We start from the raw sequence: 16,127 nt of genomic DNA, 5'->3' as shown, positions 1-16,127 counted from the left end.
ATTTCCTTCCCACTATCCACACTCCAGATGCAGACATTTGGTGCCTGCTCTCAGCTGGGTCAAGTGGAGTACATGTTTCTATCTGTTCATCTGCAATGGAAGCGAAAGGCTCTAGAAGGATTCCTTCAATGATTTCTTGTACATTCACCAAGGGATGGCCAAGATGGCTTTGCCGTTAAAACAACATGCCTTGTCTACTGTGCTGCTGGCCTGGAAACAAGCCATCTGCAAGGAGGGCCCTGTGTACTTTAGGGTTACTGGAAGAAACAGACTTTCCGCTAAGGCCAGACACAGATGTACAGAACTATAATGCCCCCCTTCCACACCCATGCCAAACAGCTGATCCGAGGGATGGAACCCCAATCCTGCAAGGGCCATCATTCCACTTCTGGGTAATAAGAGAAAATTTCCAGAGAGATTTTTTCTGAAATACCATTTCAATGCAATTAAATAGACAGAAGCAAAGTGAGGTCATGATTAAAGTTTGCAAAAAAAAAACCAATTTCTCCAAGTTCATTTTTAAGAGAATTAAGAGCCACTTAAAAATTGGTGAGGGTTGTTGGTTTTTTTTCCCTACAAGTCAATTGTATTCTTTGTTGATTCTTATTTTTGACAGGTAATGTGTTTGATGGCCTATATATAATCTCTCACAAATGCCTTTAAAAGCTTTAAAATATATGTCCCTGTGCTCATGAGAGTGAAGAAATGGAAGCAAATCCTCAATCAAGCATTCAGGTTTCGTGTTTATTATGTGATTTCCCAACTCTATTCCCTGAACAGATATAATGCAGACAGAGGTAAAACATGACTCATTCTTCCCTTACTATTTTTGCCCAAACACCTTTTCTGTTACAACCCAGGCACCATTAAACCACGAATGGAAACCTGCACTTATGCTGCAGAAACTGCTCAGACCCTCACACTTCACACGGAAATCTTCAGTATCATTGGCAGTTTTCTAAGGAAAAATGCACTTTTAATATTATACAGTTTTGAGGCATATTTTACATGCCCAGAGTAATCCCAAATTAAATTCTGCAGTTCACTATCAAATTTCACATGTTCCTAAAATACTGCTGCTTTCTGGAACAGAAACAGAACTCCGTGCAAGCCACAGTCCCATTTGACAGTGACGAGATGGGCCGGGTCCCAGTGCCACATTCCAGGCCACAGTGTCAGCTTAGAGCCTCCTGCCTTCAGAGTCCAATTACAGCTACAGAACTGATACTTCTGGCATTTTCTCTCCTTAGTTTTCTTTCTATAAATACCACTTAAATGAGAAGCAAAAGCCCAAGGAAACCTTGGTGGAGATCTAAGTCAGATGGACTATGAAATTACTTCAGCTGATTGAACCAAACATCAATAAACCATTCAGTGTCCATTCAGCTTGTCCCTTTATTCTACGCTGGAAATTCAAGAATTCTGCATCTAGAGAATATGGGGTAAGAAGGGTCTGCGAATAGCCCAATATCCCTCCCTGGCCTCACATCTTTTCCCCATTGAACATACAGATCGTCAGAGAGGGACTTCTTTAAGTGAAAAGCAGACCATGCCCAGGCTTCTTTCTTTCGGCCTGAATGGGGAAGATGGAGCTACAAGAGCCAGAATGCTTGTGTGTTTATCCTAGCCATGTTCCAGCCCCACACCCAGATGCAGAGTCACCTGAGAAATGAACAAAAAAGCCATACAACTGATCAACTTCAACTGGAACCCTAATGCTGCACAGGCTCCTGACAACGGATGGACCGCAGGACCCATCCTGGCACCCAATGCTAAAATGCGGAGAAACCGGATGGGCCGCAGGCCTTGCTCCTATCTGGACTCAGAGTGTTTCTACGGCAACAGCTACAGTGTGCACACAGTTCTGGAGCAAGTGCTATAAGGTTAAAAATAAGAAGCCATCTGCCTCATTGGGATTGCTTCAAGAAAACTTGCTCCTCGGAATCGGCTTTAAAAAATTCTTAAATTTTTCACCAATAATGTGAAAATAGTCCTATCACAAGGTCTTTTTGGGAATCCAAAGCAGTGTTCCTTGAGGGAAAGGAAGAATCCTGAGCTGACAACACAGAACTCATTGCCCTGACAGTAGTTTGGTCTACCTGAGTCTCTAGAAATCACCACCACTAGGAATGATGAATCTACTTCCACAAACTTCCTTTAACTCCTAATACATACGAAACACCTCACTGTTCAGAACACTGCAATTTGATGGTTTCCCAACTCCAAAAGACAATCTCAAATCTAGAGACACATGGAAAGACTTCTGTGAAATACATTAACGCATAAACTTCTCTCACTTAGAAGTGGCCAAGCCCAAGAGGTTTTGCTAAGGGTAAGGAAGCTACCCTCTACCCAGGTCCTCATAACCTGGGTTCGGTAATGTTAACATGGGTTCTAGATTTAGCTCCGGGCAAAGAACTGCTCACTACTGCTCTCTTTCCAAGTCTGCATTGTTCTAATCATGGGTCTCATTTAGAGGCAGAAAGAACACACAGGAAAGGCAGCTGGAATAAAATCCCTGACCTGGTGCTGGCTGACAGCTCTGGGACCCGAGGACACTGACCCCCTAACTTCCCCATGCCTAGCAGGGGGGGCAGGGGAATGCAAGGTGGTCCTGACCATGCCATGAGGTGTGTGGGGTCCAGCACCTTGGCAGGAGCAGCTGGCAATTCTATGACCTACAGTGGAGCAGCGTCCCGGCCTGAACTCAGTCACCAGTTAGTTAAGCCTTAACTGTACGGAGCAACTCCAGTAACTGGAGGTGGAATCTCATTAAGCCCTGGGAGTGCCGCCCCACCCGGATCCGGAGTGCCTGACAAGGGGCGCTGCACTTGCCTGGGGGCGCCGCACTTGCCTGGGGGCGCCTAGGCCAACAGGCTGAGGGCTCTGCCAACACGAATGCTTCCAGGACATTTTTAAGCGGCTTAGAGTCCAGTGAAAGCAGCAAACTAATTATCAGAATCAAGACCCGCCTTCTAAACAATCCGCCACCACCAGGCGAGCCCTGGGAACTCTCCCTCCTCACTAGGCTCCTCCTTGAATTCCAGGGAGCGCCGCCCACGTCACACTTCCCACGGCCCGGCCCATCCTCTCTAAGGAAGGGGGAGGAGCTGATGGAGGACAGCCAGCTTTTCATTTTCCCAGGCCTTTGAAAACACCCAACTCTCATCAACTACGGTCATTATTTCATAAGAGAAAGCTGTTTTTACAGAAGAAACTATCAGAATAAGAGTTCTTTAAAAGGAGAAAAAAGTAAACCGGGTTTATACAAATCTGATGCTGCCCTTCTCTCCCACGTGCACTGCAGACCAGAGACACCTCGGGACAGTGCTCAGGAAGCAGAGGCCTGTCTGTCTGTCCACCCCCAGGTTCCGCTTCTCTGTTCTCCTCCTGATGCCCTTTGCCAGCCCCTCCTCCTCTGCTGCAGATGCCCGGGTGGGGAGTGTTTTCTTCCTTTTCTGCCCACTGCAGCCAGACTCTCAGACTGTTTACTGCGCCCCTCTGGCCAACCTCATCCTCACCAAGCCAGTGACTACTGGACTTTCTCCCGACTTGGTCCTGGATTCTCTTCCTTTCTCAGTGGATTCTCTCTCCTGAGCTGGGCTCAGCCCCTCACTGACTTGGGTGCCATCTATATACTGGCAATTCCCACATGCGCACCTTCAACTGCCCTGCTGGACATGCCCCTATTTGGATGGCTCACACTTAACTTTCCCAACTCAAAAGACCTAGGATGTGCAGCAAACCTTTCCAAGGCCCTCGTGGGTCCCCGTGATGGGGTCCTGCCCAGGACTGATGGTATCCTCGCATATTTCTGTCTGCTGCAGAGGAGTTTATCTCCCAAACAGGCTAAAGACTATATGTGATTGCATCACATAAACCACACAGTTTCTTCCAGAGACCTGGAACAGGCAGGCGTTGGATAGAAGTACCATCTCCCAGCCTCCCAGGAGCGTCTGCGTGCTCCTGTGGGGTGTAAAGCTACTGCAGTCACCAACACAGATTAGCTGTTGGGAAATCAAGTGGAGAATGGCCCCACTAAGACATTGCAATCCTCCACACAGAACAGCGGTCCTCAGCCCGCCACTAGTGACCTTTGGGGTGGATCATTCCTTGTGTGGGGGCATCCTGTGTGCTAGAGAATGTGGAACAGCACCCTGGGCCTCTACCTACCAGATGCCAGTAACACCTCCCCTAGAGTTATGACAACCCAGAATGTCTCCAGATATAGCCACAAATCCCCTGGGGGGTTAAGTCCCTACTCCCCCTATTGGGAAGCCCTGTGCTAGTGGGAAAAAGACAGGCCGTGCTTGCCCAAGCCACTCCAGGATCATCTTGACAACCCACCTCTGATTTTTAAATGCCAATGAGGCCCAGAAAAGCATTTCTGAGGAGCCCCCCATCTCACAAAGGTCACAATGCTGGGGACAGGACCCTCCTCTGCAACTGCAGTGAGCTTCCTACTGAGGTTCTGGTGATCCAGAAATCCTACTTTCATTTAAAAGGTACCAATGAAGTGCAGTGTCCTCCCCTGAGTAATTTTCTTAAATATTCGACTTTTCCACATTTAAAAGGTTACTCACTGTGTACCGACAACACCATTTCTAGAGAACCAAGAAATCTATGCTATGTTTGGTAAATATTACAGAAGAACATGTAAGAACTTTGTTCCTAAGTGTAGCAACCATCGATTTCCTGTGTTTTAATACAGCACAGCAAATTCCAGCACCCACATTGTGCAGTTCCAGTAGAAACATGCATGAATGAGAAGAGGAATATTCCAAGACAGGAGCGCCTGACAAACACAGTGAGCTCAGGAGAAGGGATGCATGATACATGGAGAATATGACCATAGAGACAGCGGCATGACTGAACGGTCTTGGCGGCCATCTGGGTGGAAATTTAAAGCCCACAATGAATACAACGTGAAAAGCCAGGAAGAACTGAGTATAAAAGCTTTGAACAAACAGAAGCCTATGTGAATTCAAGCTGGCCCTCTTGCAGGGAGTCATATGATCTGCTTTTGTTGCTATTTTTACATTTTCTAAAAAGGCAACAAAGTGGATTTCCAGACATGCATGAATGATACAGTATACTGAGCAGGCCCCACTACTTAGCTTCCAGAAAGGAAGCCCTCACCCTGCCGAGCATTCCACTGCTTCTCTCCTACCCCTCAAGACAATAGTTTATATGTGACTGAAGAAACTTTTTTTTTAGAAAGATGTGCTTCATAGCTTTCTAAAGCATATATTTTGAAATAAATTGATTTTAATACTTTCTCCAGAGAGCACAAAAGCAAGTCTCTAGAAAGAGGGTATGAAAGCTAGAGCAGGGACATACAAAAAATACTGTACACCTAGCAAAGGACACCACCAATAGAACAAAAAGGTATCCTACAGTATGGGAGAATATATTCATAAATGACAGACCCGATAAAGGGTTGACATCCAAAATACATAAAGAGCTCACACACTTCAACAAACAAAAAGCAAATAATCCAATTTAAAAATGGGCAGAGGAACTGAACAGACAGTTCTCCAAAGAAATTCAGATGGCCAACAGAGACATGAAAAGATGCTCCACATCGCTAGTCATCAGAGAAATGCAAATTAAAACCACAATGAGATACCACCTCACACCAGTAAGGATGGCCACCATCCAAAAGACAAACAACAACAAATGCTGGCGAGGTTGTGGAGAAAGGGGAACCCTCCTACACTGCTGGTGGGAATGTAAATTAGTTCAACCATTGTGGAAAGCAGTATGGAGGTTACTCAAAAAGCTCAAAATAGAAATATCATTTGACCCAGGAATTCCACTCCTAGGAATTTACCCTAAGAATGCAGCAGTTCAGTTGGAAAAAGACAGATGCACCCCTATGTTTATCGCAGCACTATTTACAATAGCCAAGAAATGGAAGCAACCTAAGTGTCCATCAGTAGATGAATGGATAAAGGAGAGGTGGTACATATACACAATGGAATATTACTCAGCCATAAGAAGAAAACAAATCCTACAATTTTCAACAACATGGATGGAGCTAGAGGGTATTATGCTCAGTGAAATAAGCCAGGCAGAGAAAGACAAGTACCAAATGATTTCACTCATATGTGGAGCATAAGAACAAAGAAAAACTGAAGGAACAAAACAGCAGCAGACTCACAGAACCCAAGAATGGACTAACGGTTACCAAAGGGAAAGGGACTGGGACTGGGGAGGATGGGTGGGAAGGGAGGGATAAGGGTGGGGAAAAAGAAAGGGGGCCTTACGATTAGCATGTATAATGTGGGGGGGGCCACGGGGAGGGCTGTGCAACACAGAGAAGACAAGTAGTGAGTCTACAGCATCTTACTATGCTGATGGACAGCGACTGTAGTGGGGTTTGTAGGGGGGACTTGGTGAAGGGGGGAGCCTAGTAAACATAATGTTCTTCATGTAATTGTAGATTAATGATACCAAAATAAAATAATAAAATTAAAAAAAATACCATGCACCTGTGAGGTTACACATGCCACCTCTGCGGTTTGCCCATGTCCTATGGTTAAGACTGGGAAGGAGAGAGGGAATGACAAATTTTGAAAGTGCACAGACAAGGCCTAGTCTCGATTTTCAGATGGCAAATGATTTACAACACAGGTGAACAGAAATGACTGCGTTCAATTTTCTCCATCAAAATGAAATAGATTAAGTATCACCATCACCTGTTGACCTAATTTCTTATTAAACTGTCTTTTAAGCCAAGATACAGGGCTTTTTCCATTAACCTACAGAGTCAGAAGCCACATATAGAAAAGATTAAACAGTTTTGCTTAAGCTGGACTGAGGGACCTATGCTCAGGCAGAAGGAAGGGAGGGACGGAGAGAGGGGCTCTGAACTACTTGAGGAAAAGGAAACCTTTAGAAGGCTCTATTTTTACTAAATCATGTCTTTATAACTGTTCACAATATTGAGAACTTCACATTTAAATGCACATGAAATTTTGTCATGCATTAAGAAGCTACACATAAATGAAGATCCTTTATTTTGAATTCTATCAGACACTAATTTCCAAGTAAAAGTGGACAATCACATATTAGAACTCTGTAAAACCTGAAGAAAAGTAAGCAGAAGGCAAGATTTGAAAAAGGAGCTTCTTACCTCTTTCTGGCTTCCTCATACTGCCAATTAAGCCTGACTCGGTCGACAAGTCTTGTTTTATCATCAAAGACAAACTTTCCAGAACAAAGGGGAAAAAAAAGAAAGGAAACATTAAAAACTTACTATAAAGGTAGAAAATTCATTCACACTTTCAGCAACAATGAAGAATATTTTAATTCATCTTTCAATTTCCATTTTTCAAAGGCGTGGAATGAAACACGCCAAATACTCAGCAGACACCTCTGGTCAGTGGGGGGTTGGGAGGAGGGAGGGGAAGACCTTTGCTTTCCCAACACTGGAGGATTTTTTTTAAGCATGTATGTTCATCTATCACGTAATTACAAACAACAACAAATTAAAATTTAAAATAAATAGGGAATTACTTAGTAAAAGTTAATAGGAAGGCAAAAGAAATCCATCCCATTTTGTGCAGTATCATCTCTCACTCCTTTTATCAACACAAAATAAGGATGTTCTCCTAAGAAGCCACAGGATCTAAAGAAGATGGACAAGCTATGCGAGGCATGGGCTAAGAACTCCTTTGAATGTTCCACCACATGTCAAAGAACCAAAGGTAAAAGGAAAGAAAGCAAGACGTGGAAAAAGCCTGGGATGGGGCACATCACATAGGAGCTGGAATTGGAATGCAGTACTCTGACAGGATCACGAGTTGTATTTAAATATTTTCATACCAGTCACACTGAAGTCAATAAATTCCTTAGCAAAACAAAAAAAAAAATGACCTATGCAGGAGGTAACTATAGCTAACCTTGGTTACTTCTTCCCTCATTCCTGGAAATACACGGTTCTAGTTTCAATAAATTGGCTCCAGCTGTAGATTTGACCTTACTAGACCACATATTAGGGCCACCAAGTCTTTCTTTTTAAAAATAACCTCATGCCAACAAATATTTGAGAATATTCTGTTGGAAAGATTAGTCATGAATTTATTGATACAAGTGTTGGTATTTGTCGATGGGGTATTTCTTTACATCTCCATTGCTTTGAATGGCAAGATGAAAATGCCTTCAGAGGGACTGAGCATTCTCCAATGGTATGCATACAGTTTTGCACATTTCAACAGCTTCATCCAATGACCCCCTCCATGACTTCCTCAAAAGAAATATATTTAGTCTGCAGCATCACAGCTCCTGAAACTCTCTATACTGGAAAGAACTACTCATCACCTCATCACCATGTTTGTTAGAGACCCCCACAGTTGGTCTTCATCAAGACCAACAAATATCATTTCCTAAACCTCTTCTTGATGCTGTTTACAGGCTGCTAAGTTGTTTTTGCACTCTCCTTTGAGAATAAAATGGACACGTTAGTCAAAAAAGAAGAGACCTACAGCCAAACAGATCCAAAAGGTTCCTGCTTCACAGTTCCTATTAGCCCTACAGCATTCACCCCACCTGCTAAATCCCAATTTAAGCCTGTATTGCTTACAAATCTATGCTTGCAAAATCTTGTGCTCAAAAAGCACATCTGATTATATCAGCACCCATACCACAAAACTGACTCAAAGCAATAACTGAGATATTAATAAGATACTAATAACTGAGATATTAATAAGATGCTAATAACTGAGATATTAATAAGTGAGATTTGATCCATGACTTGACCACAACCAATAGAATACAACAAAGATAAAGGGAAGGCATTTCTATTGATTAAGTTACCAAAGACTGACTTGCTAGGAGACTCAGTTTGCACACTTTGATGAAGCAAGCTGCCACACTGGAGAGGTATGATAAGGAAGCAAAGCCCAGTCCAGCAACCTGCGAGGAACTGAATCCTGTGAACAATCCTATGAGCTTGCAAGCGGACCCTTCCCTACGTAAACCTTCAGATGAAACTGCAGTCCTAGGTGACACCTTGACTGTAGTTCTGTGAGAGCCCCTAAAGTAGAGGATCTAACCTAGACTCCTGACCCACACTATAAGTGTGAAGTAATAAAAGGGTGCTGTTTTAAGAGGCTAGGTTTGGGGGTAATTCGTTATGCAGCAGTAGCTAACTAATACAGTTATAGCTTCTTAACATAATTTTCTATAACAACATGATGTAGTAAAAAGCACAGGGGTTTAATGTAAGAACTTGTTCACCATGTAAGAACTTGTTTGTTATGCTTCAGAAGATTGGAGACTGTTGAGAATTAGGCTTGGGGTTGATTAATGATTGTGCATTGAGTCCCCTATACAGAATTTTATTTGTTGTTAACAACCATTTGATCAATAAATATGAGAGATGCCCTCTCAAAAAAAAAAGCACAGGGGTTTATGGATCAGAGATGTTGATTCAAACCCATACCTGCCTCTCTCTGGCTATGTGACCTTGTAACCTGGCACCTTGGTCCCTTCGCCTGTCACAGGGGATGGAAACAACTACTTCAACTGAGAGAACAGCCATGAAGCCACCGACCCAGGGCCAGCTCCACCAGACTCATCAACAATGATAATTTATTGCTGGAATTATTACAACAGCATAATCCACCACTTCCCACCTGACATTTTTAGAAAGTCTTACTTGAACCATTAGAGAACTTTTGATCTTACCTGTTTCTCTCAAACTGGTACATAGTCTCTAAATTCTAATTCTAACCCTATGATAAGAAGCAGTGAATTCAATGAATCTTGTACTTTCCTTCCCTCACACCTAATCTTTAGGCAAAAATGCCAGACATTCTTGACTTACAGACTCTTCTTTGTGTCTTACATAGATGATGATCACATTTTTAAACCAAAGATGCCTGGTCAAAATGTCCAAGTGTACTTTTAAGAACAATGAAGGGGAAACTGAAAATAAGGCCATTCCAGGATGTCCAAGACAAAAAGAGTCATTATTTGCTATTTTATACTCCCCTCAAAGAGGCACTATTTGCCAAAATCTCAAAATGTTAGCTAATTGTTCAAGACCCAGAGTTTTTTTGTCAATTTTTTGTCCTTTCTTTTTCCCCCCTCTTTATTTATTTAATTCTGGGGAGAATATTTGGCATTCCATTGTTATCCTTACTTAATAAGCCCTAAGAAAAAGAAGCCATCCAAATTGTTTTTCCATTTGTAACAAATAAATGTCAAGTTCACTCAATGACATTACAAAAGTGGTGTGTCTGAGTATTCGCTGCCCTGCTTCCTGCTTCAAATGATAATTGCTGACTTTATGTGGCTAACTCAAGGCTTCACTAGTTGTCAAAAGGGGCATTATGAAATTCTTCCAAGTCCCAAACAAAATAATTTTAATTCAATTTAATTTCCTGATGTTCTTTTAAAAGAATACAAAATAGCATCAAAGTGTAACCCAAGGGTGATACAGCCACGAAGCCTTCACGAATCACTGGTTTAAGCCAGAGATCAGCAAACCATGGCCTGCAGGCCAAATCCAGCCCATCCCATTTTTGTGAATAAAGTTTTATTGGAACACAAACCATGCTTGTTTGTTCACAGACTGCCTGTGGCTATTTTTGCTCGACAGCAACAGAGCTGAGCACTTGTGGCAGAGACTGCATGGCCAGCAAGGCCCCAGTCACTCTCTGGACCTTACAGAAAAAGCTGGCTCATCTATGCTCTGAGAAGTCATATGGCTGTCAAAAAAATATCTACACTCTCAAAAGGATGCTGCCGCTTTTAAGGATCCAAATGACAAGAATAGAGATAGTAAGCAATTCAACTGCCTCCCAGGCCACTGAGCCTTCACAGTTGGATGTGAGAGACAGTATTTTTTCTTCAAACTTAATGGCACAGAAGCCAAAAAATTTCCAAAGAGAAAATGGAAAATTAAAACAAATGAGTGACAGCAACACCAAAGCAGCCCTTTTCTCTCTCAGCGCCCTCAGTTCTTGCCGCCAGTGAGCATACCTCTCCAATGATGTCGGTCTGAGACCCAGCATCGCAGAACTGTTGCGGTAAGGAGTCGCCAAGCACACCAGGATGGTGAGGAAACTCTTGCAGAGGGTCGGTAAGAGAAAAGCTATTCTTGAAGCCATCAGTTAGCTTGGCCAGGCTCTGGAATACAGTGAAACAAGCTCCTTAAACAGAGATGGTTAACACTTCTCTTCCCTCTACACAAACAGTCCTTTCATTCCGGCTCCAGGTCAGCAGCTTCACTACTGAAGAGCTGGCCCACCCCAAGCCCCAGTCTCATTAAGATTTAAAGAAATGTCTATTACCACATGTACCTCTGATAAAATTCTCAGCAATTTATATCAGCAGCAATTGAGTCCTTCTGGCAGCATGCAAACAATGTGGAGAACAACTGCAGTACCGTTTTTGCTGCTGTTTAAACCTTTGTGTTTCCCAAAGGAAAAAATAAACATTCCCTACAAAAAAGCCAAACTCACAGAAACAGAGAGTAGCAGGGGCTGGGGAGGGGGAGTTAATGGGGAGATGCTGGCCAAAGGGCGCAGGCTTTCCATAAGGGGTGAGTAAGTTCTGGGGACAGAAGGTACAGCATGCTGACCATAGTTATCAATACTGGATTGTGTATTTCAAAGCTGCTAAGAGAACAGATCTTAAAAGTTCTCATCACACACACACAAAAGGTAACTCCGCGAGGTGACAGAATGTTCATTTAATTGTGATAATCATTTCACAATATACATGTGTATTAAATCATCACATGTACACCTTAAATTCATATAGTTTGTCAATCATCACTCAATAAAGTGGCAGGGAGAGGGGGAAACATTCCAACACCACACGTTCTATCAGGAACTGAGTCCGACACAGATGAACACCACCTTGACATCTTTACAAACCACAAAGATGGTGTTTTCATATTTTTAAAACCTGATTTTTCACTCTTAATTCTACATGGTCAAAAGTCACCTCCTATGAATGTTACTTTGCCAAAAATTAGAGTAAATATGTTTTCTGGCCCATGGAGCCCCTTTGGGTGAAAGTTAAAGAGAAATCAGACTTTCTACAACTTATAAAAGACTTGAATATATTTATATTCAGCAGATATTTCTGTCGACAGCAAACACCCAGGTGCAGCATTGCTCACACAGCTGGCTCGGATCTGGACAGAGGCATTCTGGAATGGGCCAATGCTGTTAAGTTTGCGCAAGAAAGACAAGAAGACGGATTTGATTTTACTAGCAGAGGACATTGTCCGTGCCTCTCCCTGGAACTTCTCAGAAAAGATGCCAGAGTCTGAAGCTTCTTTCAGAAACTCTGTCTCCAGCCTCCATGGTGGGGAAACCCCTCAAGGCAACTGGGTGGCTTGCCCCAGCTCTGCACCCTCAGAAAGGTCAGGGCAAGGAGGGAGTTCAGCCTCCTGGGGTGAGGCCTCCTGTTGTATGGTGAACTACCACCCAGCTCACTGCTGGGGTTCGGGTGTGGCTTAGATGGGTGGCATCCACGGAGCACCCCCGTCCAGTGCCACGCAGAGGCCTCGGTAAACAGCGGCAGCTCTTCCTGCTACCAGTGCTGGGAGGAAATCTAACAACTGGCTATTTACCACTAAGGAGCTGGAAAGGGCGTCTGAAAATATAGATTTCTGGGTCCCACCTCCAGAGATTCTAATGCAGTTGGCGTGGGGTGGGGCCTGGGAATCTGCAGTTTAACTAGCACCAGCTTGGGGACGCTCTATGGGAAATCTGTACCCTCGGCTTTCGGCAGCACTGCTGGGCCAAGCAGTCATTCACACACCTGTCTCACTGGGCCTACGAGTCTGAGCTTTGCTTCGCATCTCCTTCAGTGTCTTACATTCTGCAGAACCCAGACAAATGCCTACCTGGCGCTAGGTGCTCACTTATTGTGCCCAGCAAAAAACAAAAGCCATTCACATAAGCAACTGAGTGCATTCCAACTTTAAGAAAAAAGACCAGCATACATCCATGTGCAAAAACTCAGCTTTCACTAAAAATAAGAGAACCTACAGGAGTTCAAAGAGCAAAAAAAATAAAGCAATATGAAGATAAATGACCCCAGCCACATGACTGAAATCTATCCCCACAGTACATGACTACGCAGCCACATGGAGGACGAAGCAGTTTCTTGCACAGAGCTCTGGAATGAGGCACAGGCGCTGGTGCTCTGTGAGAAGGTTCGTGCAGGATGGCAGGTGTGGGCCCGGCTTTTGTGAGGGTAGCCAGACGTGTGTTCCCTCTCTCGGGTGTCCACATAAACACTGGAAGGGTGTACAATAAGCTAATAAAAGTGGTTACGGGAGGTGAGAGAATGGGGTGAGAGCAAGACTTCCTGTCATAGACTTTCTGAATTATTTTGATTATTGAACAGTATGAATGTATCACCCACTGTTGTGGCTTAAAATGTGTCCTCTAGAAAGACATGTTCAACCCCTAACCCCCGGAACCTGTGAGTGTGAGCCTATTTGGAAACAGAGTCTGTGGATGAAATCAGGTTAAGATGAGGTCATCCTGGAGTCGGGTGGGTTCTAACCCAATGACTGGTGTCCTTACAGATGGAAAATCTAGACCCAGAAGCACAGAGGGAGCACCAGGAGACAACCAAGGCAGAGACTGGAGGGATGCACCTATGACACACCTATTTTTAAATACTTCTACACACACGCGTGCGCGCACACACACACACACACAGATAACATACACATATATAATACTATATATACACATCCTTCAAATATATATATATATATGAGTTGAATATATAATAACTATTAGTAAATTTTTTTTAATAACGTGAAACAGAAGACAGCTAGGCCAGCAGCCAGGCCTGGCCATGGGGTCAGGAGAGCACCCAGGCCTCTTACCTGCATTAGGTCCCGCCTCTCCTTCTCTCCTGTGCAAATGGCTTTCTTGATGATCCGGAGCTCGCTCATTATAGCCTGGGCCTCATCCAGTTTGTAGTTGATGTGAGCATTTGACATCTTACGATCAATCCTGGTTTAAAAAGAAAAATGAGAGTCATTCCATGCAAGATTACAACATTCCCTTAAACAATGATAAAAAAAAAAAAACTTAAAAGCTTCACAGAAACATGGAAAACAGTAAAAAGCAATGTTTTAGCAAAGAAAAATAAAGATCTCATAAAACCTTCCTTGGCTGTGGTAAACACAGAGGTCAGACCTGGCTGGTGGGTGACTCCTTTGCTCCAGGAGCACCTAGCGTTCGAGTCAGGATCCCTGTGTCCTCTACTAGTGATCAGGCAATGAGATCCCAGGCTTGAGTAATTTCCTGGGCTTGTACACTCCCCTGTCTGAGAGGACGATCATGTCTCATTCGTTTACCTCCAGCATCTAGGTTAGTAGTCAAAGATGTCTATTAAATAAACATACAAATGAGGTCTGTGTGCAAGGAGAAAAGATGGGGAGTAGCAGAAAGTAGTGAACTTTCCGTAATGATGCCTTTACAGAAGCTGGAAACTCGTAAGTCTCTGTTTCTTTCTTTCCTCTCGTTCTGGTTCTAGTTCCTCACTCTCTACTCACCTGCTCAACTCTTTCCTTCAGTCCAAACACCCACGCTTGCTCAGCTCCTTCCTTGCATTCAGATTCCCTCTGTCCCTCCCTCCCAGCCAGCTGCCCCGTGCGCAGCAGGCCTCGCTCCGGGGCTGGCAGCAGCGCAGAGGGCCAAGACAAGGCTTGGCTCCGGCCCAGAGCAGGCATTTCCTGGGGCAGGTCCTTTGTCACATCTTTCAGACCTAAGTCTTGAGCCTTGGAAGCCGTCGGAGCCAAAAAAAGTCAGGAAGCTTCGGGCCAGAAATGGAGTGAACGCCTCTGCACAGTCACCAGCTTGCGTTTCCGGCTCCAGACCCACCTTGCAGAGGTGCTGGTTCTAAAGTGTTTCCCCCATGTCACCTGAACATCTTAGTGGCCAGCCACAACTCCCTTATTTCCCACTCACAAAGGCGTCCTGCCACTGGTGGGCATGGTCACACTCTGGCTCTACAGTGGGACCCTGAGCAAGTCACTTCACCTCTCTAAATCTCAGTTTCCTCCTGTCGCAAAGAAGGACACCAAAATGTTTCTGCCATTGAATGAGACAATGTGAGGGTGTTTATGGTGATTCTTCTCATTATCAGGTTAATGCTGAATCGACTTACTCATCAGAGAAAAAGTAAGTTAGTTACCAACTGCAGGACTTTAATAACAAATTCCTGGCCACATGTCACATAATGTCACAACTCACAGCACAACTCAGCAATGGAGCTGATCTGAGCCACTGGCACCCTTGGCATGACAGAAGGGCAAATGCAACGAGCAGGAAACTGGCCCCCTTTTGCAGCAGGGCTCCAGGGCTCAGCAGCATCGCCGTGGTTGCCACCATACCACAAAATATTTATGGAAAATGATCTCGAGTTATCTTCCATGGAGAGTGGATGCAGGCACACCACACATTGAATGGTGACACCCCAGATCCTTTAGAAACACTTTAGAACCAGGACCTGTGCAATGGTGGGTCTGAAGCCTGAAATGCAAGCTGATGAGTTAACAGAGGAGTTCACTCCATTCCTGGCCCAAAGCACTCCGACTTCTCTGGCCCTGATGGCTTCCAGGCCTGGCCTGGCCACGTGTTTCTCCATTTGGGCTGCTCTAGGGAGAACCAGGAATCTCTAACGCAAGGCAGAATAAAAGGCCATCCATCTCACAGCACTACAAATAGTGACCCAGCTTTTCTGGCAGAGAAAATCTAGACTCATTTATGTAATACTAGTTCCTCGTATTCATCTTCTGATAAAAAGCTTTCCAAGGCATCTCATTTACTGTCACAAACCAAAACGTACATAGGCTAATGACGCCTGGAGAAAAAGGGTTACATCATTTCCAGACAAAAACCTGAGGCCAGAAAAGGCGGATTCCCCTGTAACAGTCAGTGGTGACCAGTGCCTCTGCTAACTGGGTCTACTGGCCCCTCCAGAATGAGAAGTTCAGCAAAACCGACCATCACCTGACACCGGCACCCAGAGAAATGAAACTCCTCTGCACTGAATACAAGTTTTCCGATTGCTTGAAAATCAGTGTTAATTAACAGCCATAGAAGTACAGATGTGCACCCACTATAAGACTCCAT

General features: G+C 44.1%; 1 protein-coding gene across 1 annotated transcript in view; it reads right to left on the bottom strand.

The window, feature by feature from the left end:
- WWC3 (WWC family member 3) overlaps positions 1-16,127 on the bottom strand; it is a 117,348-nt gene that overhangs the window by 39,937 nt on the left and 61,284 nt on the right. Inside the window, exons 6-8 of the mRNA XM_036913009.2 lie at positions 13,871-14,000; positions 10,993-11,139; positions 7,139-7,212 (exon numbers count right to left, since the gene is read on the bottom strand). Coding sequence (XP_036768904.2) covers positions 7,139-7,212; positions 10,993-11,139; positions 13,871-14,000 — 351 coding nt within the window. The remainder of the gene's footprint in view (positions 1-7,138; positions 7,213-10,992; positions 11,140-13,870; positions 14,001-16,127) is intronic.

The sequence above is a fragment of the Manis pentadactyla genome, chromosome X (assembly GCF_030020395.1).
Source record: "Manis pentadactyla isolate mManPen7 chromosome X, mManPen7.hap1, whole genome shotgun sequence".
In the NCBI taxonomy this organism is placed as follows: Eukaryota; Metazoa; Chordata; class Mammalia; order Pholidota; family Manidae; genus Manis; species Manis pentadactyla.
This window is presented reverse-complemented; position numbering and strand designations above follow the sequence as displayed.